Source organism: Petromyzon marinus, chromosome 13 (assembly GCF_048934315.1).
Source record: "Petromyzon marinus isolate PM22_M1 ecotype Great Lakes invasive population chromosome 13, UKy_Petmar_22M1.pri1.0, whole genome shotgun sequence".
NCBI lineage: Eukaryota > Metazoa > Chordata > Hyperoartia > Petromyzontiformes > Petromyzontidae > Petromyzon > Petromyzon marinus.
The window spans coordinates 9,192,511-9,218,908 of NC_133679.1; the positions used below are offsets into that span (position 1 = coordinate 9,192,511).

The 26,398-nt window shown below is 47.5% G+C and overlaps 4 protein-coding genes across 4 annotated transcripts in view; 1 reads left to right on the top strand and 3 right to left on the bottom strand.

Moving 5' to 3' along the window:
- The window catches only part of STRC (stereocilin), a 29,086-nt gene extending 23,661 nt beyond the window's left edge, over positions 1 to 5,425 (top strand). The window contains exons 23-27 of the mRNA XM_032953408.2: positions 867 to 1,009; positions 1,844 to 1,992; positions 2,495 to 2,592; positions 3,606 to 3,753; positions 4,780 to 5,425. Of these exons, the coding sequence (XP_032809299.2) occupies positions 867 to 1,009; positions 1,844 to 1,992; positions 2,495 to 2,592; positions 3,606 to 3,753; positions 4,780 to 4,856 (615 nt within the window). The 3' untranslated portion in view covers positions 4,857 to 5,425. The remainder of the gene's footprint in view (positions 1 to 866; positions 1,010 to 1,843; positions 1,993 to 2,494; positions 2,593 to 3,605; positions 3,754 to 4,779) is intronic.
- Positions 1 to 26,398, bottom strand: part of LOC142924428 (uncharacterized) — a 357,538-nt gene that overhangs the window by 124,136 nt on the left and 207,004 nt on the right. The gene's annotated exons all lie outside the window — the stretch shown is intronic.
- CIMIP2B (ciliary microtubule inner protein 2B) lies at positions 5,324 to 16,358 on the bottom strand. The gene is made up of 7 exons (XM_032953409.2): positions 16,044 to 16,358; positions 15,802 to 15,884; positions 12,445 to 12,680; positions 9,702 to 9,964; positions 8,218 to 8,344; positions 7,265 to 7,597; positions 5,324 to 6,345 (listed from the first exon to the last, which is right to left on the bottom strand). Exons 2-7 carry the CDS (start codon positions 15,870 to 15,872, stop codon positions 6,254 to 6,256), a joined length of 1,122 nt encoding a protein of 373 aa, XP_032809300.2. The 5' UTR covers positions 15,873 to 15,884; positions 16,044 to 16,358; the 3' UTR covers positions 5,324 to 6,253.
- FAM221B (family with sequence similarity 221 member B) lies at positions 18,976 to 25,566 on the bottom strand. The gene is made up of 6 exons (XM_032953410.2): positions 24,879 to 25,566; positions 22,918 to 23,061; positions 21,541 to 21,651; positions 20,976 to 21,179; positions 20,513 to 20,632; positions 18,976 to 19,840 (listed from the first exon to the last, which is right to left on the bottom strand). Exons 1-6 carry the CDS (start codon positions 25,330 to 25,332, stop codon positions 19,650 to 19,652), a joined length of 1,224 nt encoding a protein of 407 aa, XP_032809301.1. The 5' UTR covers positions 25,333 to 25,566; the 3' UTR covers positions 18,976 to 19,649.

The window sequence follows — 26,398 nt, forward strand, 5'->3', positions numbered from 1 at the left end:
TTGCCTCACGCTCACCACTCGCTCACCCTACGCTAACACCACTCATCATATGCTCACCCCACACTCACCTCACACTCACGCCACTAGGCTCTCATTCATGCCACGCTCATCTCGCACTTACCCCACTCTCACCCCCTGGTCATCCCACTCACCCCACACTGTGCTTTGAGAGGTCATCACTAACATGTATGATTAATCTTTCATTGTTAAACCTAACGTTTGTATTGCTCATGCTTGTTGCGTGTGATTGAACGCCAAGCCACGTGTGAAATTTTTATTTACTAAACTTACACTGAATTAACCTTGGTTTGGGCAGCGAAACATCCTCCTGCACAGAAGTCAATCTTTTATTTGCAATGCTATATGCATGCTAATTTAAAAACCATTATAAACGATTATTTGCCAAAATGATGAAAGGAGGTACATTTACATTTTCTGTCAAAAAGTTTGTATGAAACTGACATGTGTTCTCATGTTAAATGGACTAATGTGATGTATTTCAACCTCATTATCGGTAGTCCAGTGATCAGTGCACTGCACTCTAACCCCCGACGATCTGACTTTTTTTCCTGCTCACGACCAATAACAGTGGCGAATATTGGAACCAGTTCTGATCCTCCCCAAGGTCGACTCAACCTTAAATTGAGTACCTCGTGTGGTGTATAAACATCGCCACGGGTGTGGTGTTGTGGTGTTAGCCGCCCACCCCTTCATGTGCCGTGCCAGCCTTTATTGGTGCTTGTTAATGGCACTTGCCCCAAACAGCCTGTTAAAGGCTGTACATGGGATTACCACCGCCTGGGTTGGAGTGGTGGCTCGCGCATTTCACTGCGAGCACACTTTGATGTCCTGTCGCTTGGCTGCAGTTGGTGGCAGGTTTCCGGAGTTTCGTACAAAGGAGTGGGTCATCGGTGGCGGAGATGGACTCGACCGATCTGGTGATGCTGGGACACTTCATCTGCGGCATGACGCCGACCGACATCTCGCGCATCAACGCGCGGCAGTACAGGTCAGAGGGCCGGGAACATTTGCTAGAAAAAAACAGAGGGCAGAGGGCGTGATTCAATTCTTAAGAGCCTTGGGATTCTGTGAAGAGAGAGAGAGGCGGGGAGGTGGAGGTGCACCTTCGGTAGATGCCACAAAACACTTTTGGCTTTTTTTTATTTCTACAACTCAACACATGCCCGGCACAATACGCCGATCATAGAACGGAGGGGGGACAGAAATTACGCAAACAGCAACCCGATTTCGGCGTGACAGGGCCCTATTAAGGGGGAAAACTGGGCTCACTTCCCCACCCAAGTGGAGACCACGTGCGAGGTACATGCATATTTATATCAGGGAAGGAAATACATTTGTCAAAATTTTCAGGGTAAATGTGAGGCCCTGGAATTTCTCGCTCGCACCACTCCTGGTGGAAGAGCCTGCACACTCGAGGCAGCTCTGGAGAGCTCCTCTCGAGGGTATTTTAGCCTACTTTTCCACACTCGGCACGGGTGGAGGAATGAGTTAGTGAAGTTTATGAGAGCAGTAACCGTGGTAGTTTGCGACAGAAGAGCGATAAGCGAGGTGGTGAGCGAGTGACCGGAGTGAATCGAGTGAGAGCTGGATCATTAATGAACCTGACTGTTCTGAGACATTGAACTCCATCAGGTGTGGTGAGGTAAGAACGACGCGATCCATTCCAGACATTACAACGATGTTCCAACTTCGACCGAATTAGTGTTTGGAGTAGCCGGAATAATTGTACTGTGCTAAAGGAGGCTTCGCATGAAACAGAAAACCAAGCATAGAAAGCCTTGGACAGTGAGATGGGTGTGCGTGCCACCGAAATTGTGTGCAGTCGGGCAGCCCTGGCGATCGGAAGGCTGAGCCTGCGCTGCACAGAGGCCCAGCTCAACTCCTTGGTCAAGGTGGCAATGAGCTCCTCAGCCTTTGGCCTCCCAAGCAACTGGGGTCTGGAGGTGTTCACGGAGATCGGGTCTGTTGCAGGTACCACACGATCGGGTCTGTTGTCAGAGTTCAACTTCGTATGATTCGCACGCTTTAGGGAATTAAATCTGGCTTCGGTGGCAATCGAGGTTGGGGGGAAGTTGTCATGCACAGTAGTTAGCGCACTGCACTATGGACCAGGTGACCTTAGTCCCTGAGTTCGATTCCTGGTCACGGCTAACATCAATTACGAGTGATATCTGAGCTGTCATGCGTTCTCCCCCCAACCTTGCTATTCACCAAACCACAATGACCAACGTGGTGATGTATGGCCCGTTGCCAACATGGTAATTCATTTCTTTAGATCTGCTTTTTGTGTTCAGTTTGTTGTCCTTCCCCTGCACCTCCGATTAGCACTGTTGGCTCAGTACTTTGCGAAAGCAGTTCAACATACTTACATACATGCATGGTGGGAAGAGGCCATCAATCACTAGTGGATAAAGGCACACTTTGCAAAGATTTCAATCAATGGAATGTTGCCTCATCTTGTTTTATGTTGCAGTTGGTCTCCCCGATGTGGTCCTGTCGGCCTTGGTCAAAGAACAAATCGAGGGCCTCACATCGACTGCCATTGCAATTATGCCTCCACGGAAATTTGCTGTAAGTAATCAACAATGCACGTTTCTAGATGTGGAGGAAAAAAACGGAGGACCCAACCCAGAGAGAAATCCAAAACACGACCACGGAGAGACACGCAAACTCTAAATATACAGCAGGCGTCAGGGTCGAGATCGAACCCACGACCTTCTGTATACCAGGCGAGGTAGTTAACATCTCGCCACTGTGGTGCCCCCACCTTATACGAAGTGCGTTCCACAAGTCCACGCCGCGTGTCTAAATCCACCGGTTCCCTGAGCGAGCTGCACCGGGACAGCTTAAATGTTTGGATTACCCCTCATACGTTACTTATATATTCCAAACTAAGCGATAAAGCAAATTAAATATGATGGTTTATTCGTGAGGTTAATTAAGTGATAAAGCACATTAAATGATGGTCTATTCGTGAGGTTATTGGTGACTGGGCTGCGACCATCAACTCACAGCACGAGAGAGTTCCGGTTCAATGACGGGATTGTGTCCTGAATTTGATCCCAGGATCTGTGTGGTGGCAGCTCAGTGCTCTGACACGCGAAGATTCACCCCTCCCCGCCCCCAGCAATTTGGTTATCACCATTCGAGGTCGCAATTTGATCCAACGGTTGATTATTTTTAACCATTCAATTTTTGTGATTGTTTCATTTGTAATTTTGTCCACTTTATCACCCCCGATCTAACATTGGCTCATAATTTGTATACAATTTGTGTAAATAGTAAATGGTCAATTCTCAGCATGCACGTTTCAATGCATGGATCGCAAGTATATAATTGTAATCAATACAATAGATGCATCATTCCTCATCATCAGCCATGATCAATGAAGACTTCCCAAAGCATCGTCTCTCACGGCCCCGCGACGTAAATACAACCGAATGTCGACGCGGAAAAGCAGCTTGGCGTGCGCCTCCAAAGAATGTGTTTACACGGTGCGTATATTGCCTGCCACGATGCATTGCTAACATCCCCAGTAGTAACCCCCACTGAGCCACCCAGCCCTTTTGTGTTCCTTCCCCCAGGTGGTGTTCGAGGTGAGCAGCCTGCAGCACTTCACGGCGGCGCAGGCGGAGGCGGTGACGGACGAGCAGCTGGAGCAGCTGTCGCCGCTGCAGCGGCACGCGCTGCTGAACGTGCGGCACAGCGGGGAGGCGGTCCCCGACGGACGGGGTGAGTGGCCGTGCGATCGTCTTCCATCCCGTGCAGCGCGTGCTCGAAATCGCGCAGTAATTCAGCGCTGGGGTGCGTGCGTCCGTAATATATACCTTTTTGTCATTGTGCCCGCCCACCTCCGTTTTATCGCAAATGTGTTATCGGAACTGTTGCAGAGCAGTGGAACCATTCGTGTTAGGGAGTGGCCCGCGGATGCGAATATCACAGAGCTACTTCCGAGATCCTTTCTATGCACGCCTTTTGTAGTGCTCTTGCCAAATGCCTCTTTCCTTCGTAAACTATTCTGGCCCATGCTATGTTCTAGCCTGTACTGCCATTCGGGCGTGATTGGTGGTGCAAGTTGTTTAGCGCACGACGCTATGCACCTGGTGAGTTCAATTCCTGGCCATGGCTAACTTTAGTGGCGAGCGATATCTAAACCAGTCCTGGGCCACCCACAGAAACAAACTCACACTGACCAGCATTCACTCAACTCCCATTTGAGGACATGGTGTGCGGGAAGCCTTTATCCAGCAGTGGATGAGAAAAAGGCTGGAAATTATTGTTGTTGCTCTTGGCATTGAGCTTTGTGTGTGTGTGTGGAATGATGTGAATGTTTATGCTCACCCGCACTGTGCCGTGCATACACACTCGACCTTACTCTCATCATGTGCAAGGTCCCATTGTATTAAGATGGTTGTGTTAGCCAGGTGAATGGTTGTAGTTAAATTTAACGACTTGTTAGCAACACCCGATGTATGCAATGCGATGCAAAACACGCATCACTATCATCTTTAAATAGATAACCAACTTTTTACCTGGAATACAGTTTTTCTTATAAAAATATAACCTTCCATTTCATTTAGTTTTTTGTTTAACTTAGAAACTTATTGAAGGAGCCTTAAAACAAGTTCGAGTTATTAATGGGTGCATTCACAAATTATTCACATTTGCAATAATTCCTGCTAAATTTCAGCCAAAAGTAGCCGTCATCCGCGTTGCTTGTTGTGTTAAATGCTCAATCTTCTGTTTGATTTGTTTCAGGTCGTTCATCTGGTCGCCTTTTAAGGTCCCTCACTCCCATGACTACCACACTGCTCGTGGCTTTGTGTTTATACTGACTGGTTTACAGCTTGCAGCGAACAAGCAGCCTAAATGCAAGCATGACAATGCCTGTGGTTGATATTTTCAACAAACGAACCGTGGTGCTGTAAAATGTGATTTTAAACATGTATTTAGACTTGGACATTTTCATTCTTCTTTGGCACGACTGTAAATAACTTTGGCTGAGTTTTAATTATCATTTTGTGTTCTGCAGTAAGCAAGGCTGATAGTCGACACATCGGTGAATATTTATTAAGCTCGCGATACATGCGATTCACGCGTGTAAGAATCCAAGTTTTTGATTTGTAGTAACGCGCGCTGAACCTGGCAACTCGGGTTCATTCTTGGCTACGGCTAACACCAGGGTTGTGTGATATCTGAACCAATCCTGGGCTCCCGACACCTTCACCAATGTGTACTGGTCAGCGTAGAGAAGTATGGTCAAACAGCCTCCTATGATCGTGACGGAGCAGGGAAGCCTTCATCAGTGAATTGAGAAAGGGCTGAAAATGTTTTATTAGGTTTCAATTAGTTCACATGAGCCCCTGCAGCCACCAGTGGCTGCTACATTGACCACAGAGTAAAATTTTTTTATTATTCATCTAATCACAACAAATCATCAAATTGTGTGCAGAGATGAACCGTTAAACTCCTAGCTGACAAGTGCCTGGTGCTTCCTATGTAAAACAGTGCCGTTTGTAAGGGCGGCACCACCATTGTGTGACCCGGGTGGATCGTTGAGGCTAATTTCCAGCATTGAGCTCGACTGAAGAGAATGGATATATGTCGTGCAGTCGTTGGTTGGCTCGTGTGTGTGTGTGTGTGCACGCGCTTCACCTCACCATCTGTCCACCACTGCGTAATCTCCTGTGTGCTCACATCTTATTGGTGGCTGTGTCTACAGTAGATTCTTGACACGACGAGCCCAACATTTAAGCTTTATTTGCAGGACTTCCGTAAAAGGAAGCATGTTAAATGTTTTGCAAAAAAAAAAGCAAACGCCACTTTGTCTTGATATTAAGACGGTTGTTTTGTATTGCTGTTTTTCTTCCAAGTGCATGTTTGAATTTGTAATTAAAATGTGACCTAGCAAATTTAGGAAACTCTGCATTGTTAACAATTGCATTTGGTCGTGCATGAGTTGAGGTTTGCGTGTGTGTGGATCAAACCTTTGCATCCGGAACCTAAATCTGTCACAAGTACAGGCTTAGTCTTAGATCAGAACAAAATCTCTTCAGCGTGAGCGTAGATTAAAAAAACAACAACCCTGACTAACATCAGCAGCAAATGCAATATCAAATGCTATTATAATCTAACCCTGAAACATTTTGATTGCATTTTAAGCCACACACATGCGCACAATACTAGTGGTTAAAACGGCGGCTGTCTCGGCCTGCGGTGCCCTTGCTTTGCTTCAGTTGGCAAGGATCTCCTTCTGCATGGTGCTCATCCCAAGTGCGTCCTCAGTCAGTTGGCCGTACGTGTGTCCATACTGGAACTTGTATCCTACGGACAGATCACAGACAGCGTGTTAGTAATTCAGATCACCTGAATCCTGGGTACCTTTAATCGGGCCTCCATTTAGGGGGAGAATTACTCAAGGGTGGTTTGTGGCTGGACCGAGCCTGTTGTGCACACGCGGAATGTATCCCCTCTGTGATTCCTGTTCTTTGGGTTCAAGAATATTTTTTTTTTTATAATCCAGATCAACATCCCCATGTTAATTCAAAGCATAATGCAACAATACTAAACATTACTTATGACAGGTGCAGAAGTGGTGCAATCGACCTGTGGCTCAGTGGAAGAGTGAGCAGCTCGCGATGGGAAGGTTGTGGGTTCAATTCCTATTTGAGGGTTGCCTCAGCCCATCATCCCTCCAGGGTCGATAAAGTGAGTACCACTTTGTGGGGAAGTCAACAGTGGTTGCCTTATAGATGGACTCACCCCCCACCATAAGAATGTGCATTTTACACCGCTGCTCATATGAGTAGGAAATCACATTGGCTTTAAAAAAAAAGTATGAGTGGTGCAATGATTAGCACCACTATGCCAATAATTGCACCACTCATATACACAGGATACATGCTACTGCTGCCGCTAAATGCGCAATCCATTCAGGTACTCGGGCCCCTGAGTTTGATTGCCGGTGGAGGCGAACATCAATGATAGCTGAACCTGTCCTGGACCTCCCCCCTCGCCTTCAACTTCTATGGTGAAGAATGAACAATCGACAATGTGGGAGGGAATTCCAAAGTGGAGCAGTGCGAGGAAAGAAGCATGGAGATGTGTGTTCTGACCTGCACTACTGCGGTTGACCGGAGCGTGGATGAGCCAAAACAGTAACGACAGAAGTGCGATAAGCAGGCGACCGACCGCCGTCAAGCAAGCGACTCGAGTGGAGCAGTGCGAGCAAATGGTCGTGCACCTGGGACGTAGCCCGTGTAGTTGGGGATGAGGCCCATGTCCGGGGCATAGATGACATTCCTGCTGGGTGGCTGCGCTCCCTTGTGCTGCACGATGTCGGGGAGGTGCCCAGGCAGCGCCGTCAAGGTCGCCACTGCCTTGCCTTCGTGGTGGCTGTGCGGGCGCATCCCGTCCAGGAGGTCGGGCTTCCAGGGGGACAGCGGCGCCATTGTGCCGCCCCTCCACGCGCTGGTCCTGTCCAGCTTGGAGCTGAACTCTCGGAGCGCGCGGTTCGTCGTGACCGGGTACCCGGCCCCGATCAGGAAGCGCTCGCGTGGTACGTAGCCCGTGTATCCTGCGGACAGCGTGGCAGCAGCGTGGCATTTACGAGCCGCTGCGGCTGGTGTGCGCGTCTCGCAATGCTGGAGCTGCCATTGTCGAAGCGGTGATTATAATAATAAGAAGAAGAATCGTTATATTTATATAGCACTTGAATGCCTCAAACTCAAAACGCCTTGCATCTCACGTCAAACAATTCTCAGGGCACCCCCCATTGGCAGCTGTCCCTGTGCAGCACAAGGTGACTTAGCATCAGCTTGCGGTAGGTATTAGTTTGCCAGTAGGGGGCAATGATTTGCTATGTGTAAATTTACAAATTTGCAGGTCATTTTTCGAATTTGGCAAATTTGGACCTTGGAACCAGCACACGATGGTCTGCTAATTCCTTTAGTGTCCACTGTGAACAGACGATGCACATTAATGATTAATTCTCCGACAGTAATAACAAGGGCGGCCTGCTGGCTTTGAATCCGCCAACCTCTGCAACAAGCGGCAAACGTGCTGCCGATGATGGATCGTACAGATATTTGACGATGCAGATTGTCCACGAATGATGATGATGATGATAATGTTCACGATCATTATATTACAGTGTCATTGATGATGGCGGTGCTTGCGTGACGCTTTGACACGCACCAGACATGAACCACTTGTAGGGGTCGTCACTGTCCATGTTGTACGGGGAGTTGAGGACTCGGAGGGCAGGAGACGAGCGGTACAGGGGCACCTCCTTGGCCAGGCACGTCAGCGGACGGCTCGGTATCTGACACAGTCACAACCCGGGCCACACAGCCGGTCATGTCAGTCACGTGTGTTAACGTGTAAATATCACCTGGAGCTTCTTCACGACTTGCTGGGTGTGTCGTCTGCATTGTGATGTGTTTCATCTGGTAGGGCAAACACAATCTCTTCACCTTCCCATGCCACGCATATCCATTAATTTGCTGTACCAGAATGATTGACACCAAACAAAGAGGGATTTCTACAGCTCTATGCACACCTATGTAAACTGAATATTGCTGAATAAAAAACTGACCTTGTGATTATTCTTTTGGTCTTTCGGTAAAGTCACGTAGATAGGTTCAAAGAAAATAACAAAAAACTACGACGTTTCGATCGCAACACAAGCGTTCGTCATCAGGAAAAGGGTGATTCATTGCGATTCATTGTTATTTTTATATAAATCTAACACTCCATTATACTCAATTTAATTAACACATTTTGTATTCACTGCTGGGCGAATGGTTGCTTCCCCATGCTGTGTCGGTCATGGGGATTGTTTAACTATACTTCACCATATTGGTTAGTGGGTTGGTGAAGGAAGTAGGGGGAGGGGGGCGAAGCAGGACACACTTGGAACTGTTTAAATATCACTCGTGACTGATGTTAGCTGTGGTTATTAATTGAACTCGACCAGTTTCATGGTAGAGTGTGATAACCACTGCCCCACCACTCCACCCATTAATAGTAAGTGACCTTAAAAAACAAAGTGACAGCCCGCTGAGATAAATAGCCCCTTTTTCAAAGGACGGCTGTGTCAGTATAGGACAGCACAACATAAAAAACGCAATATGGGACCAAATCCTATAATAATAAAAAAAACTTCATACAAGCAGCTATTTGTCAAGAAACCCCGATTTAAGCATAAGTTTTTTATCAGACGTTTGTATGCAAATATCCAGGTACCGTATTTACAGAATGTAACCATTTCAATGCGATAGGCAGATAAGGCGCTTAAATTATACCGCACACGGATTCAATATTGAGATGGATTTAGGGCTGACGATTGTTAAACAATATGGTCCGCTTGCATTTAATTTAAGACTTAAGAGCACGACATCCCATCGGATAGTTTTGTTGACCCAGTGGCTTATGCGTTCTCAACATTGGCAGCATATATAGGGCCCGAAGCAGAACTCCGTTCTGTCTCCGCACATAAATAAGCAAGTTTTAGTCCATCAGCCTATCGGCTTTCCAGACCAATGCCATAATCAAGCAGCATTTGTTTAAGCAAGAAAGTTCTGCACCCTTTTCGACCTTCTGCGTCTCATCGGCACAACGACAGGCTCGTTAAGACGAACCGACCGAGCCAGACAATCGATGACAACACCCAATAGCACCTTGAAAGTGACGCGGTCGCTTGGCGAATCGCCTCCTCTGCGTTCAGCGACACTGGCCCTGGAGTGGAACCGACCATCGATCCCACCCCCGCCGTCTGCTGAAGCATAGGTTTGAGTCCGCAACCCGGTCTCCCCGTCGAGGGAAGTTGTCTGCAGGTGCCGCTTGGTCGCCACTCGCTGCTCCTTCTCGAAGAGACGGAGCGCATCGCGACACGTGTCCGCGTACGTGTGCGAGAAGAAGCACTCGGCTCGTGGGATGAACCCTGAAAAAGAACACACGTACGCAGTATAATTGAACCACTGTCGTCTATTCTGTTCTTGTGAATGGCAATATGTTAAGGAGATGAATGCCAGTGTCGAGGTCTGCTCGCCACGAGAGGACTTCAGGAGAGAGTTCGTCGAGTTTTGCAATCCCTCCACAGAAGGAGCGCAGAACAATAGTGGCTTACTATAAGGTTCATAGTTTGAGTTGCACGGCAACAATCGCACTACTGTGCCATTGTCTTTCAATTTCAATCTTTTAACGAGATGTGCGTATCGTCCTGTTGATGTTCTGATGGGGTTTGAGTGTTACACCGGTGTCTTCGAGAAATTCCAAATGCAGTCCCAAACATACCAGGCATATTGAAGATGTAAATATTCAGCACGCTCCAAACGCAGCACGACCCAGGTGTTTATGTTCAAAAACGAAAACGTTAAAAATCTTTGTACCTCCCCCACCCCCCATTTTTTGCAATAAATGTGGTTTACGAATTTCACTCCGTGATCACAATAGACTCATCTACATTTGTCCAAAATGTCATCTCTCTAAACCTTCTGGAATTGATATTGTGCACTCACGACGTGCTACGTTTATAAATAACATATATACAAGAACCCCCGCATAGCCTACATAGGGCTGTAGAGGGCAACTGCTGTGAGTGAAAGTTTTAAAAAGCAAAGCACGCATTCGCAATTAAGCATCCGGATGTACAGAATTATTCCGGACAATCTAATAAATCAATCACAAACACAACGCCTCTGGTTAATCTTGCTAAAGGGACAGTTTGGTTCCACGTGCTCTCATCGAATGACGTAAATGAGGTTGAATTCATTGAGTGTTTAATTTGTCCCGTTTTGGGTCCTGTGGATATGACTGGCGAACCCGCCTGGCTCAAGCACCGCGCCAAGGGAGAGATCGGGAGCTGCTCTCCCATCAATCCAGACAGGCGCGCGCGTTGCTTTGAGCTGATAAGCGCTTAAATAAGGCGCAATGACATTGCCAGCTCTCTCATTAGTGGTCGATTAGTGTTGAAATGTCAGCATTGTTAAACGTGGTTGAATTCTAATGATACATTTATTATACGGAGCTGAAACGAGGCCAAATTGCAAGCACGCGTTTAGATGAATGTATGTAGATTATTTGGGTGTAATACATTCCCACGTGATTAGCCACTTTGTTGAGCTATCGTTTGTGTCCAGGTCGCTTCTGAAAAATAAGCTAATAGCTCAGTGGGCTTTATCTGGTACAAGAAAAAATGGTTTAATATTTATTTTTAGTAATTTGCTCACTTTTCCTATCCAGTACTTTGCACTCCTACCGTATTGTTGTGTTATTTGTTGGTGTAACTTTCTGACCCGCCCCTACTGGGCATCTGTGAAAAAACAACAACTCTATAGCTCATTGGATTCCTCTAGTACAGGTAAAAAAAAATATTCTTATAATAGCTCATAATTATTATAAAAATGTAATAGACCTTCGTCCATCCATTGAACGATGAAACCCATTCCCACCTTCAGTAGGTGTTGGAGTTGTTTGACAATACGAAGCGCTGTGCTATCTGATCTGAGGATCGGGGGGTGGATTTGAATCCGTAAACCTTTGTTACACTAACGTGCCACGTGTCCCTGATCCAGTCCCCTTGGCTACAGCGCGACAACACGGCACGAGGCCGCTGTAGCCAAGGGGAAATAGCAGCACAGATAGAATTATTGCTGAACACTTTCCAACACGTTGAAAGTATTTGACTCGCAATAATCCGCTTCCCTTTCAGCGGCAGAACGAACGAGATGACGGCTAATGGCGTGAGACGTCATCACATTGACTGCGGAGGCTTAGCCATGAATACTGCAGTGCCGGATTAGCCCAGTAGCAAAAGTAGCTACATATATACATGTAGTAGTAGCTACACATGTAGTAGCTACATATGTAGTAGTAGCTACGGCCCCGCACTTTCAAGGGCCCCGCGCTAAATGCTTTCAAGCTATCAATTCTGGTTCAGTGATTCTGCACTTGCTCTATTACTATAGTACTATACCGCCTTCAACTTTTATAAACGACTGGGTGTTTGAGGTTAGCGATTTGTCGTATTATCTGGCTGTATAGCAAATGAAAAACTACAATTTACTATGCAAGTAAAATTGTGTTTTAATATAACGTGTTTTAAAATTTATATAGGACCCCTTTATAACATACGCTACAGGCCCCGCACTAGCTTAATCCGGCACTGCAACACTGTTTTCAACCCTTTGATCAACGTGTCATGTTTATTATGGGATAAGCCACCAATATTAACACAACTTTATACTACCATTTAATTGACATTGGATCTTTTTTCTTCTTGACGAGTCGATAGATGTATGTGCACGTACGCAGAACTTCTTTCGCAACCGTACGTTAAGCCACCCGTGCTCCGGGCAGTCAGATGGACAGAGCGAAATGCAAAACAAGATGATGGTGATGATGACGACGACGACGACGCACCCGTGTATCCAGGCACCATGCTGGCTGTCAGTTTCTGAACGTCGGACACCGGCCGTCTCTGCGACATGCGCTGGTGACCAGGAGGTCCCGGTGGGGGTCGCGGCTGGATAGGCTGCCCACTCTGCAGCACCAGTTTGTCCGAGTGAGCCACGGCAGGGTCACGCAGCAGCTGGCCCGTCTGTTGCCCGTAGGTGCTGCCCACGTTGTACTTGTACTGGGGGCAGTAGCCGCGGTACCTGTTGGCGGAATCGGCAAAGAGGCGAGTGGAATCACCGTGACCTGAGCCGGCTCGTAACCAAGGCGAGGCGCCAAGTTGCTACACACGAGAGGAGTCAGGGGTGAGAGGAAAGTAAAGACATTACTGTCTTCCCAGACTTGTCACAAAAGTCTATTATCATCCGTGACCAATTCAAGCCGTGATCGACCCACTCTTGAATGCCATCAGCCATGATCAATCCACAAATGGATGAAGCCCCATTATTTTGTAAACAGTCCAAAATGAATGTTTAACACGTAGGCTTTCGCGACCAATATCATCCTTAATAAAGGTTTTTTTGGGTTAGATCGCGTAAATATATAAATGTGTCGTTAAAACCCGCCACCACCCGACACAGCCAACTAGTAAGGGTTGTCACGGAAACAGAACGTGGCCGATTCGTCACGAGTACAGCACACCGGTGTGTTTGGAGAGCCAAGCCACAACATTTACAGCTTCATCAGTTGTAATTACTGCGAAACGTCGTACTCAGATTGTAAAGATTGTGGCTTGGCTCTCCAACACACCGGTGTGCTGTACTAGTGACGAATTGGAATGTTCTGTTTACGTGACAACCCTTACTAGTTGGCCGTGTCGGGTGGTGGTGGGTTTTAACGACACATTTTATAGATTTACGCGATATAACCCAAAAACACTCTATTATAGTCCAAATGAAGTCTGCACGTGTTCTCTATTCTGGACTTTATCTGGAACACTTCTCTCATCTATCATCGGTCTTGATCAGTCTCAAGCCACGATCAATTCACCGCTGAATGTCATCAGCCATGCTCAATCTACTGCCGAATGAATTGTTGCGTTTTCTGTTACTTAACAACGAGACAAATAACCCTTACGGATCCGTACGACCGAATCCCACTTCCCTGAAATTGTCGCGATGTCGTCGGATCTCGGAATGCAACAAGCGGGGTTTAAGCTCGGTTAGTCCTTGACTCGGACTGCCCGGGAATACCGCGTTTATTCTGTACTAGCTTTACTACCCGGCTTCGCCCGGGACTTGGAATCACGACGCCCGGCCGCCTTTGTCTCCCCAGTGGCGATGTTCACACACCACAAAAGTTACTCGTTTGAGGCTAAGTCGACCTAGGGAAGGCCCAGGACCGGTTCAAATAATCGTCACCGAATCGAACTCGGGTCGCCGGGTTCGTAGCGCGGCGCGCTAACCACTACACTACAATGCGTTACGCTTCCACACAGACACACACATACACAGCGTGCTAACCACTACACTACAATGCGTTACGCTTCCACATGCGCGGGTCACGTGACAGATTTGACGTCACAGCTCACTTGTGCAAAAAAAAGCTGTGCATTATTGAGCTCCCCCCCCCCCCAAAACAAAGTGTATTCTTATAATGCTTGCATGGTGTACAGTCTGGAAAGTACCCACATGGCAAATTTGCAGTTTGTTGCATGTCGGGAAGTACGCTAAACATTTTGAACAGACACACATAATCACAACTTTGCCTTTAATATATATGAAGATGGAGGGTTGGCCTGCGGAGGTGGCTATGAGACAGGAGCCACTTGTGTTATTCATTCTTGAATCGTTCTATGCGGAGCGTTTAAGTGTTCACCCTTACGGTAGGCCTGTTGGTGTTTATCCATCTCCTCTCGTTTCTTGCCTCAAGGAAATACAATTCGTGGGTTTGGCCAAACATACCCATTGCAGGAGACCCCCTAAAGAAGAAGAAAACACCCAACACTGTTGGGACTTCGGGGAGGATTTCTTTGAAATGTAATTACGTCTTGCATAGCCGATGGCATGTGCGTTGCAAGGGTTACAATGTTGTCAAGTTTGCAATGATTAGAGAGATCCCATGTTCGGTCTCAACTTGAGCGAACCGCGGCTGGCAAACTTTTAAGTATTTTCTTTAAAAAATTCGTACTGGAAGTACTGTACATCAATACACAATAGCAACTAAGTAAAAAACATTGCAATATCGTTACAATGCATATCGTATAATTTCCTGAAAAAAAAAACCTATACAACAGCAACACAAGGATGGAATGCGCATTATACATTTGAATTATTATTCGTAAGGCGTATATTGACCGGTGAACGTGTACACTATTCCCCGGTCGCTGTGTGTGTGTGTGCCCGTAACCGTGTTGCCAATAGCACTCAGTGGAAGTCGTCACTACCCCCCTTCTTAACTTCAGTCGCTATAGAGACACGTACACAATGGCAGTCCTTACACGCCCAGCTCTTTGCGGGGGTCTTTGCTTGAGCAAGTTCACACACACACAAAGAGACCCCCGACCCCTTAACACACTGTTGGGGTAAGAGTTGTTAGCGAGCACCTATTAAGGGCGCCACGGTTTCTGCTCTCTTTGTTTCCCCAGCGGTGGTTTGTTACACACCGTGCCGCCAGGTTAACTCTCTGGAGGCTAAGTCGACCGAGGGTGAGGGCCCAGGATCGGTTCGGGCATCACTCCCCACCGCTGTTAGCCATGGCCGAGAATCCAACTCGGGGGTGGCTTGATCCGTAGCACTGTGCGTTAACACCGCTACGCAAACCGCTCCCCAACACACACACAAACATACATAAGCACGGAATAGACCAATATGTCTCTAAGTAGTGGAGTTACTTGCTCTATGCTTTGGCGTCATACGAGTTTTAGAGGCTCGCATTGGCAGTGTGACGTAGCTCTCCAATGCTATGTCACAATAGTGCGCATTGCGTGGGTACATTGTGGTTTGTGATATCCGAGTCCGTCATGCCCTCCTGCCCCTCGCTTCACCAGCCCGTACTGACCAGTCTGGTGAAGTATGGTCTCTCAGCTCGCAGGTCGAAGTGCCGTGAATAATTCTGATTCCCGTGACTCCGTCCTCCCGAGAGCCGGAGGGAGCAAAGTTACCCAGCAGCCTTCGTTTCAGCAGGCAAACCGTCGGGCGGTGTTCGATCTTATGAGTTCTCATCAGCAGCACGGAGCTATGCTTTGATCGTAATTTACGGATTACAAGACGTCTTATAATGAAGGGAAAAGTGCGTCTTATAATCCGTAGAAGAGGGTACGTGCGTGATGAATGTGATCTATACACGTCGCGAAGCTTTAGCCTCTCCTCCTGTGTCACTCACCCGGGGATGTAGTGTGGCTCCGCCGTCATCAGCAGCGAGCTGATCTTGGGAGGAAAAACGTCTTGATCCATCCCACCTTCTCGCTTGAAAATACAATTTGAAACAACAACAACAAAACAATCAAGAAACAAACCAAAAAAAATAAACTATAAAGGAAAGAATACACATATAAAGACACAGACACGCGCGCACACTCTGTACGTGACCCGGCAGATTGCACGTGTGTGCGACCGCGTGCGCACCTTTCACCCCTGTGCCGTGAACTCCGCTGTCGTGCTTTGCGCGTTGGCGATGCCGGTATATAAGCCACCTGGACTTGCCTCTCTCTCGTTCGCCACTCGCTCACTCTTTGCGGGAATACACCCTCCCCCGAGAGGGCGACCGCTAAACCCGGCACTGCCCCGCTGGAAGGCGGGACGCTGGCGCCTAGGGAGATGTGTTGTGACATTCAACAACAAAGCTCATCGCCATGCGCGTAACTCGAACGCGCGCGTCACGCCAGTGGCGACGATCCGCACAACGATTGTTGATTGTCATAGAACGTCTTACTCGCGGGGGCGTGTGTGTGTGTGTGTGGGGGGCGGGGGGGATTTGGTAGACTCTTGTCGTAGGAATGTTGGAATTTCCACCGAGGCTCTGTGGTAGGGATGTGGAACTATCCACCTTCGGCCGAGGGCTGGGGTAAGAAGGAGTTTAAATCCATTATGGATTGCATCGCATGCATTGTATGTCGAACTTATGTCGCACCGTACGTAGCCAACCGTGCAAATCGGAGGTGTATTGGAGCTGTCCTATGTGTTGTTAGTCCTTACTACAGCGGGTGGGTGGGTGTGTTAGAGGCGTTGTTATGCACGGCTCTGCTGTAGTGTCGCAGGAACGTGTATTTGTTTTTTTTTACCACTGCCTCTGAGCTTTAAGGCTGGAGCAGGGACTCATTGTGCATTTGGTAGTGTGTGTACAGAAGGAGTTTGAGTGAATTTAGTCCCGGCCTGTTTATTTCAATGGTCGGAGGTGTGTCGAACGTAAGCGTGCGCACTCTTATTTCATTTGCCGTGTGTGGATCAGGTTGTGTACGGTCCTATATTTTCTGAAGGAAATATTCGCTTGAACGTCACGCCTCCCATTGTTATTGCCATTGTTAAACACGTTAGACTTCATTAAGCCGAACACCCGTGCGGTGTGTCGAGCACTTTGTCATTCCACTGCTGGATGAGAGCTCCCTCACGCCTTTCGTGCTCGAAGGAATATAATTTGACCATAGGGGCCGTCCATAAATGACGTCACGCACCTAGGGGGGGGAGGGGGGATCCGACATTTGTGACGATGTGTGACGATGGGGGGGAGGGTGAGAAATGTGACGTCACATCAAAATGCGCAACTTTAAATAAATATAGACAACACGTTCTACTTAATCAAATATACTTTTTTTTAATAAATGTTGTCTCCTACAACATCAGAGTGCAGCGCCACATAAAATACGCACTACAATGACAATAGTTTAAAGCAATTTGAAGCATGCTTTATTTGGGGGGGGGGGGCAGAGCTTTGTGACGTCATATTTCAGAGTGGGGTCTGACTTTTTGTGACGCCGTATGACGAAGGGGGAGTGTCAAAAATCGTCCAAAATTGCGTGACGTCATTTATGGACGGCCCCACCATACTTCACGACGGTCATTGCGTAAAGGGAGTGCTCCTAATCTCAGCTTGATACCTGTATAAAAGACACCTGTCCACAGAAGCAATCAATCAATCAGATTCCAAACTCTCCACCGTGGCCAAGACCAAAGAGCTCTCCAAGGATGTCAGGGACAAGATTGTAGACCTACACAAGGCTGGAATGGGCTACAAGACCATTGCCAAGCAGCTTGGTGAGAAGGTGACAAGAGTTGGTGCGATTATTCGCAATTGGAAGAAACACAAAAGAACTGTCAATCTCCCTTGGCCTGGGGCTCCATGCAAGATCTCACCTCGTGGAGTTGCAATGATCATGAGAACGGTGAGGAATCAGCCCAGAACTACACGGGAGGATCTTGTCAATGATCTCAAGGCAGCTGGGACCATAGTCACCAAGAAAACAATTGGTAACACACTACGCCGTGAAGGACTGAAATCCTGCAGCGCCCGCAAGGTCCCCCTGCTCAAGAAAGCACATATACATGCCCGTCTGAAGTTTGCCAATGAACATCTGAATGATTCAGAGGACAACTGGGTGAAAGTGTTGTGGTCAGATGAGACCAAAATAGAGCTCTTTGGCATCAACTCAACTTGCCGTGTTTGGAGGAGGAATGCTGCCTATGACCCCAAGAACACCATCCCCACCATCAAACATGGAGGTGGAAACATTATGCTTTGGGGGTGTTTTTCTGCTAAGGGGACAGGACAACTTCACCGCATCAAAGGGACGATGGACGGGGCCATGTACCGTCAAATCTTGGGTGAGAACCTCCTTCCCTCAGCCAGGGCATTGAAAATGGGTCGTGGGTGGGTATTCCAGCATGACAATGACCCAAAACACATGGCCAAGGCAACAAAAGAGTGGCTCAAGAAGAAGCACATTAAGGTTCTGGAGTGGCCTAGCCAGTCTCCAGACCTTAATCCCATAGAAAATCTGTGGAGAGAGCTGAAGGTTCGAGTTGCCAAACTTCAGCCTCGAAACCTTAATGACTTGGAGAAGATCTGCAAAGAGGAGTGGGACAAAATCCCTCCTGAGATGTGTGCAAACCTGGTGGCCAACTACAAGAAACGTCTGACCTCTGTGATTGCCAACAAGGGTTTTGTCACCAAGTACTAAGTCATGTTTTGCAGAGGGGTCAAATACTTACTTCCCTCATTAAAATGCAAATCATTTTATAACATTTTTGACATGCGTTTTTCTGGATTTTGTTGTTGTTATTCTGTCTCCCACTGTTCAAATAAACCTACCATTAAAATTATAGACTGATCATTTGTCAGTGGGCAAACGTACAAAATCAGCAGGGGATCAATACTTTTTCCCCTCACTATACATGTATCCCTCTAACTTCCCTGGCAATACTGCGGGAACAGTGCTCTAGTAGACACGAAATGGGCATGTTGGTGCATCTGCCCTTGAACTTGCAAGGTTCGGGCAGCTTTGCGATTGTCATAGATGTTAATGAGGCAATGCATTACTGTACATTGCAATTAAAACGATGCTTCATGTTTTATGTATTTATTCTTTTTATTTCTGCTCAGTATGGTACACACATGACTGAGATGAATAAATACACACATCAATTGCTTAAACTTCTATATGCTGGATTTATGAAAAGCAAAGGTTCACGTTTACTGTAATTTTAGGAGTAAAATCACCACCCCCTCCTCCCCCAGGTGTGAAATGTTTTCATGTAATTTCATAAAAACGGTAAAGCTCCAGCCTGGCGAAAATTTCTTGCTCATTCCACTGCTGTGTGAAGAGCCTCCACTGGAGGATACTTTGGCCAGACATCCTGGAAAAGGTGGGGGTACCCACACTGTACCCCACCATATCATCCTGACGATCAAGCATGGCGTACACATTTATATTGCTGGGCGAAAAGAGGTGGGGGGGGGGGGTGGGGGGATTTAATAAATTTGCACCGTTGTTTCAAATGCCACGCCGGGAGATCGAATTAAATGGGTGACCTCTGAATTACAAGTCAAGTGTGCTAACCGTAACACCACCGCAGCGTTCTTAGCATAATCTTATAGCAGTCGTATATATGTAGATTATGGTAGTTCACAGTGGACATGAGGCGTGAGAAGGTTGGGTTTGTACATTTAAAGAGTTTCATGAATACGACATTGAAATAAACGGGCAACGTAGTTTTATGGAAACTTTCGCAGCACGGTTAGTCATACACTGGCCGAAAGCCAGACGCCTTCGTGTCACTGGCCACGCCGTCTTCCGCTGGCTGGCCTGGGGGCAGCGCAGCAAGGCCCCCTTCCCTGAGGGCCTTGTATTCTGTGTCGTCCTCCTCGCTGCCTGTCAGCACAGCGTTTCTGAGCTTCGGGATCTCCGCGAACGGCAAGTACGCCTCGCCTGTGGAAGTGAGAAGGATATTGTGTCATTTTGGTTTGACGAAAGAGCGTGCGTATATATCAATGTTGTTATTGGTTTGTATTACCTGCTGTGATATGTGGTTCACAAACGTTGAACTCGCAAAGAAAATGGGCACAAAAGTCAAAAACGCAAATAAGCAAGGAGAGATGCATGCATGCATTATACTGCAGGATGGAAAGAGGGACACACGGAATTGAGCACAGACTCAAGTTAGATACATCAAATTGACTGTTAGGAAAAGTAAGTGGATATGGGCAAGATACTTTGCTGGAAGGGATGATGGCCGGTGGTTAAGACTAACTACCGAGTGTCAACCAAAAGAGGGAATACGCCTGAGAGAACATCTACCACAGAGATGGGGCGATGAAATCAGCTCATGCGCAGGTGCAAGACCGTGAGAGATGGGAGTGGCTTGGGAAAGGCCTTCATCCAGCAGGGAATTGATCATGGTTAATGATGTATAAAAAATACGTAAAATGAACCCTTTATTGTATTAAGATAGCGTAGCATGTGTTTTATCTTAATTTATATGTAACTTGAATGCCTGCGAGTGCAATGGCGCATGCGGGAGGGTTTTAGTAAAGTGTTCACAGAGTGCGTTTTTAAAAACTGCGGGATGTTAAAGGTGCCCAGGCCCACAGCTATGCTCACCGACGGGCAGGCCAGCCTCACGTCTGCTCTTCTCCGTGTCGAAGAATGTCTCGTGCTGCTCCCAGCGACGGTCGCACGCCGCGCACAGAAAACTCGACTCAAAACCCGGGCAGCTGCAACCTGGCGACACAATCGGGTCACCCGATTGTCTGCAGTATGAGGAGTTGTGTTGCCAAGTTTTTGTTGGTGTCTTCCTCTAAAAAAGTGGTACCCCCCCCCACCTCCCAAACCTGTGGTCTGTAGACCACTGGTGATTTGCAAGGGCATGGGAGGAAGTGGTCCGCTGATTCGTCGCAGTTACTACAATTGAGGTTTGTTTGGTATTATTTTGAAAAATATGTCATTGTGTACATGGTGCTCTGTGATGAATTTATTTCATTTTTTTCCAAAGGATGACAGTGGTACTGTAGGTGTAGAAACATTCGGAACCACTGCTCTAAAGCAAGGTCCAGGCCAAACTCACCTTTGGTCTTGCAAGAGAGGCTGCCTCTGGGATGGTGCGCGTCGTGGCTATGTTTGCAGCGACACTTGGCGCGCCAGCTCTCCGGCTCGAAGCCAGGACGCTTTCGCAGCCAGAACTCCCCCACCTCCTCCGGCCGGGAGGGGATGAAAGCAAATGCACGGCACCCGCATCCCGGTTTGGCACATGGCACGTGTACACTCTGACCTGCGCACGGCACGTTTGAAGATGGTATCAGTGCCTCGGCAATTGCATATGCTGTCCATGTCAGTGTTTCTCAACTTCGGACCTCGCGAATCTCTACGGCAGTACAGCTTTCCGTGAATACCCGACCATCAGGCGCAGGCAGTAGTGCAGTCAGTGGCGTCATTCGCGCACGATCAGAAAAGATATCCATTTGTGGGGGACTGGAGGTTGAGAGATGCTATGTACAATTTGCACGGTTATACGATAAAACTAGCAAAAACCAAGATCCCGCGTTTTTGTTAAAGTGACAGTGAAGACGTTCGCTGGAGACCCGAGTTGCTCGGAGAGTATGTAGTTTTGGTGGTGCCAAACACGTCTTCACCTGTGTAGCTGTGGTGATCGACGAGAAGGTGCCCGCAGAAGCAGTGGCACGATTCTCCCACACGGATGCAGTCCCACGTGAAGTCTGGGCAGCGCCAGCCCACGTACACGCCTGCCCCCACGTGCATGCCAATGCTTAGACAAGTAGCCGATATATCGGGGGAACTTTGGATATTTTTGTTGTAACACACCTCGAAGTTAAATGGGTTAGTCGATCAGCCGGTCGTGTGTAGTGGGGTGAATGTGGGTAAGCGTAACTCTTCCTTCAAAGGAGTGTGGACAAAGTGGTAGAGTAGGCCAAATACCCTCTATATAGAGGGACTCTTTCGCCTTCCTCTGGTGGAGGCCCTTTTGCCAGTAGTAGCATGAGCAGGTAATTGCAGGCCTGCACTTCTATTTTACATTGGAACTTCACCATATGTTGAGTATTATCTGCTGGAAATGTTGAGTTCATGTTTATTCTAATAAACGGTGCATGCATGTCATCTTGCATGTTGAAAATGAGGGTTGGTGAAACGTGCATCTTTGTGAAATTCCCAAACCCATTGGGGTCTGCAAGATGTGCAGGAGATCACAGTGCAGCAACTTGGTTTGTGAACTCCTCTGGATAAGTAAATGACAATCTTGCACCTCAGATGATCAATCGTACATGTACAGGCTCTTTGTCAATCCACTGCTGAATGAGGACCTTCAGGGCCGAGCGGGTCATGGGAGCTATTTGACTACACTTTACTACTCTGGTCAGTGCGGGTGGGTGAAGGTGGGAATCATAGTAGTGGAAGTACAGGAACGAATTTTGCTGTACTGCCATCAGCTGCCGACCACGTAGCCGCACAGACGATTCATCATGGGCCATTAACTTAAACTCGCCATTATGAGACCTCCTTTGCCAGTAACAAGATATAGTAATAGGTTTTTACCCTTTTATCTGGCACAAAAACTGACACCTTTATAAAAGGGATCATGTTTGCAATAACCACAACACAAGTAGTCAAAATGCAAACAAAAAAGACAACTCTGATAATATGCACTGTCCTTGAATTTGATTGGTCCACACCCGAGACGGCTTTTCTTAGAGCCCAGTCTCCACTGATGTTGGACCAGAAGACGCCAAAAGGCGTACAACTCAAAAACAACGCACCATCAGAGTAGTGAGAGCTCGGAGTAAGCACTTACATTATGAGACCTCCTCTGCCAGTAACAAGATATAGTAATCGGTTTTTACCCTTTTATCTGGCACAAAAACTGATCCCTTGTATAAAGGTGTATAAAAGTTGTTGTGCCAGATAAAAGGGTAAAAACTTAAATTCGCCATGTTGAGCTCTGCGGAGCATGATTGATTTGTGCTGAGAATTGATCCGTGTTGTGCTTGTCACACCTGTCTTGAGAGCCTGCAGGGTGGCTTCCCTCTCTGGATCGAAGAGCTCTTTCACTTTGGTCGCAAAGTTTTCCTGATGCATGGCCTTGGCGACAGACACGATTTCCTTTTTCTGTGCAGGGATCACAGCTCTGCCAGTGTAGCCTGCGACACACGCGAGAGAGCATGCTGCAGGGGAAATATACAACGTACAAGCCATTTCGTCAGTCCACTGGTGAATGTGGGCCTGCCCATGCCGTACATGCCAGTGGGGTGAAATGACCACACTCACCATGCTCGTCAACGTGGGTTGGTGAAGGCGGGCAGAGTACATGTGGGAATATAGAAGTACACACGGTAAATAGGATTTAGCTTTGCTGCCCACCTCGTTGGCCTGTGGCCTATGTCAGCCTTTGGTGGTCACACATTAAAGCACTATCCAGGCTCCAGCCTGCTTATCTTCAGAGATCTGACAAAATCAAGAAAATTCCTGGTGGCATGGTCATAGGCTCATAGGCATGCAAGTAAAAGTAAACGAATAAAAATAAGTGATAATTTGTTTTGAAGAGAGCGCTCTCATTTATGCCAGGTCGTCTCACAGTGCTTCACGCAAAATCTCAACAGCTGTCTGTGTGGGTACAAGGTGGCTCAGCAGCCGGCCTGCAAATGGACACGTTTGCCAGTAGGGAGGGCCATGATTGCTTATATTGTAATTCCTCTTGGGTAAATTGCAGTTTTATAATTTGCCAAATTCGAACCCTGACGCGGGCACACGATGGCCTACTCCTGCGAATGACAACGGAGGATCTTTTAAGGTCCACCGTGAAACGGATGGAGCGTATTGTTGGGGTCGGTATGCCCGCAGCGAGAATCATGGCAGCCGCTGGATTAAAACCATTAACCTTTGCAACAGCCACGCAAGCTAACGTTGAAAAATATGAACTCTGTGCACGTGTTTTATTTCCAATAATGTCACCCTATTTGTGGATCATTTTGTGGTGGAGAGTGGTGCTGCAGTGGTTAGTGCACTGCACTGTTGAACCTGCCGGCCCTCGTCCGGCCCATGGTTAACATGAGTGGTGAGTCATATCCAAACTGGTCTTGGACCCCTGCCCCTCCGCATTTACCAGCGAATGAAGGTCAAACAACCCCCGTGACCAAAAGGTATGCAGAGACCTTCATTCAGCAGTGAATTGTATAGGCATTGTGTAGCTTTCTCACAAAGAGGGCCTTGTTTTTATTCTGATGGGTTCGACACAATGAAGAACCATGTGTTCTTTTCTACAAGTACTCTCTGGCAGCGATTTTTTTACGGAGGGAGCAATTTGTACTCAACATTAATTAATACAATTAAAATCATGACACGTCACCAATTAAAATGGCAGCTATTTGACAAGCGTTGCGTTAGCAATTAATACATTGCAAGTTAGAGGTGAAATTATCCCAAACCACGTTCATTGAAAGATCCACAAGTTCCACTGTCAATTACCCTTGAAAACCCGTGCACAAGCGTAACCCCCAAATATAGCATTAGGTTCCCACTGGGTGTACTTTCATTTGGTAACGCAATTTCAAAGTGTTTAATTTGTCGCAAATTATACGCAGTGATATCCAGTAAGACGAACCTCCCAAAAAGTAACACAAATTACCACCACTGAAAAGAGGCTTCTTGTGACATACATAAACACTGCTTCACGGAAAAGCATTATCCAAGGTTGGTCCAAACCCATGCTTCCAGGAATACATTTCTGTCCGAGCTGTCTGGGGCTGAGCTCTGGAAACCGCTGCCAAAACAGTATTTGCCAGGGGTTTGGAGGACCCCGGAAATTATTCCGTGAGAAATTACGGCCTCAGCCCTGAATGCATCACAATAATTACTGCAACTACCACGTGGAGGGAAAAAAACCCAACACAATGTGCCATTGAAGCAGGCCATGTATTGTCATGCACTAGAGATCAAGGCACATTTCATCAGCCAGCACCTCTTCGCGATACGACCTTCACTGCTTCCGGCTTTTTCTTAGCCACGGCTCCTGCCCTCGCTGATGTCGCTGTTGCTGCTCCCGATGTCCCTGCCGGAACGGCGGTCCTCCCTGGAGGAGGCCCTTCCTCTGGCTGCCCTGCAGGGCATGCCCTCCCTCTTCCTGCGCCTTTTCCCTCCACGATTTTGACCTCTGCTCCTTCCCCCGCCGATGGCTTTGTTGCTCCCGACGCCCCTGCTGGGATGGTGGTCCTCTCTGGAGGAGGCCGATCCTTTGGCTGCCCTGCAGTGCATGCCCTCCGCGTCACTCCTCCTTTTTTCTCCGTCGTCGTGGTGGCGGTGGCGACGGCCGTGGCCTCACGACAACAATCATCTCCGCCGGTCAAATGATGGGCGTCGCCGTTCATTGTGTCTGTCCGCCTGTCCTGCTTCTGGTCGACACTGCTGCGCCGCATTGCAACAACGAAGATCAACTCGGCGATATTGCCGAGTAACGATAACAGTCTCTCTGAGAACGGAAATCTTAACACAGCCCTGGAGCTGTTATAAAAATCCCAGGTGTGTCGCGCTAACACAGCACACGGATTATTCTGCACGCGGACACGTCAGTGTTGCATGGATATCTTGAATGTTGTCATTTCCTGTGACCGGGTGGTAACGAAGGAATAAAAAGACCCCGACAAATATGTATAAAATGCGGGTTTACCGCCACCTAGAGGCGTTGTCAGGTTATTTCCACCAGCAAGTCAACATGCCGAAGTTGGGCCAATCGCCGTGCATGTGTGGTTAGAACCGTTGACCCAATGTAACGTTTCATTTTTACCGGGCAGGCACTCGCAAATGCAATGGTACCATAACTCATAATGGTTTCAATGTTGATTTGAAGCTTTCGTGACTGCAGGAATCCATACTCTTTGGTTCCTTCGGTAAAGTCACGTAGGTAGAAAAAAATAATAGATCACGACGTTTCGATCGCAACTGCAAGCAATCGCCATAAATCAGGAACGGAGCAATTTCCAAGCGAAATCATTGAGGGCCCAGCACTCCAATGTACGAACGCTCCGGGCCATGAAAGGGTTATGAATGATTGTCCAGTTCAGCCACAAGAGGGCGTACTGACACCGTTAACGACAACGCACCATTGTCCAGCCCACACACATCAAGATGTGCCGCAAGCGTTACAAAACTTGACATTTGTCAATATTGTCAAGTCGCTGCTTGTGGCTACAGAAGAAATTCCTCACACCTTTACAAAATACCATCATTGGTCTTCCATTCGGAACGGACGTTTGAATTAAAAAAAATACTCGGCTTGCAGGAGTGTGTATCCGAAGTATCTGAAGGCACGGTATCCAAATATGAAATCGAATTTTGAAATGCAAAAAAACAAGCATCTTTAAATTTGGCCCTTCCCTGGAAAAAACAATTATCCTGGACAAGATTTATACTGACACTTGTGTTTTTAAACGGAGATTGCAGCACGGTGGTGTATCAATGTTTTGAAGAGTGTTGAAGCCAGTT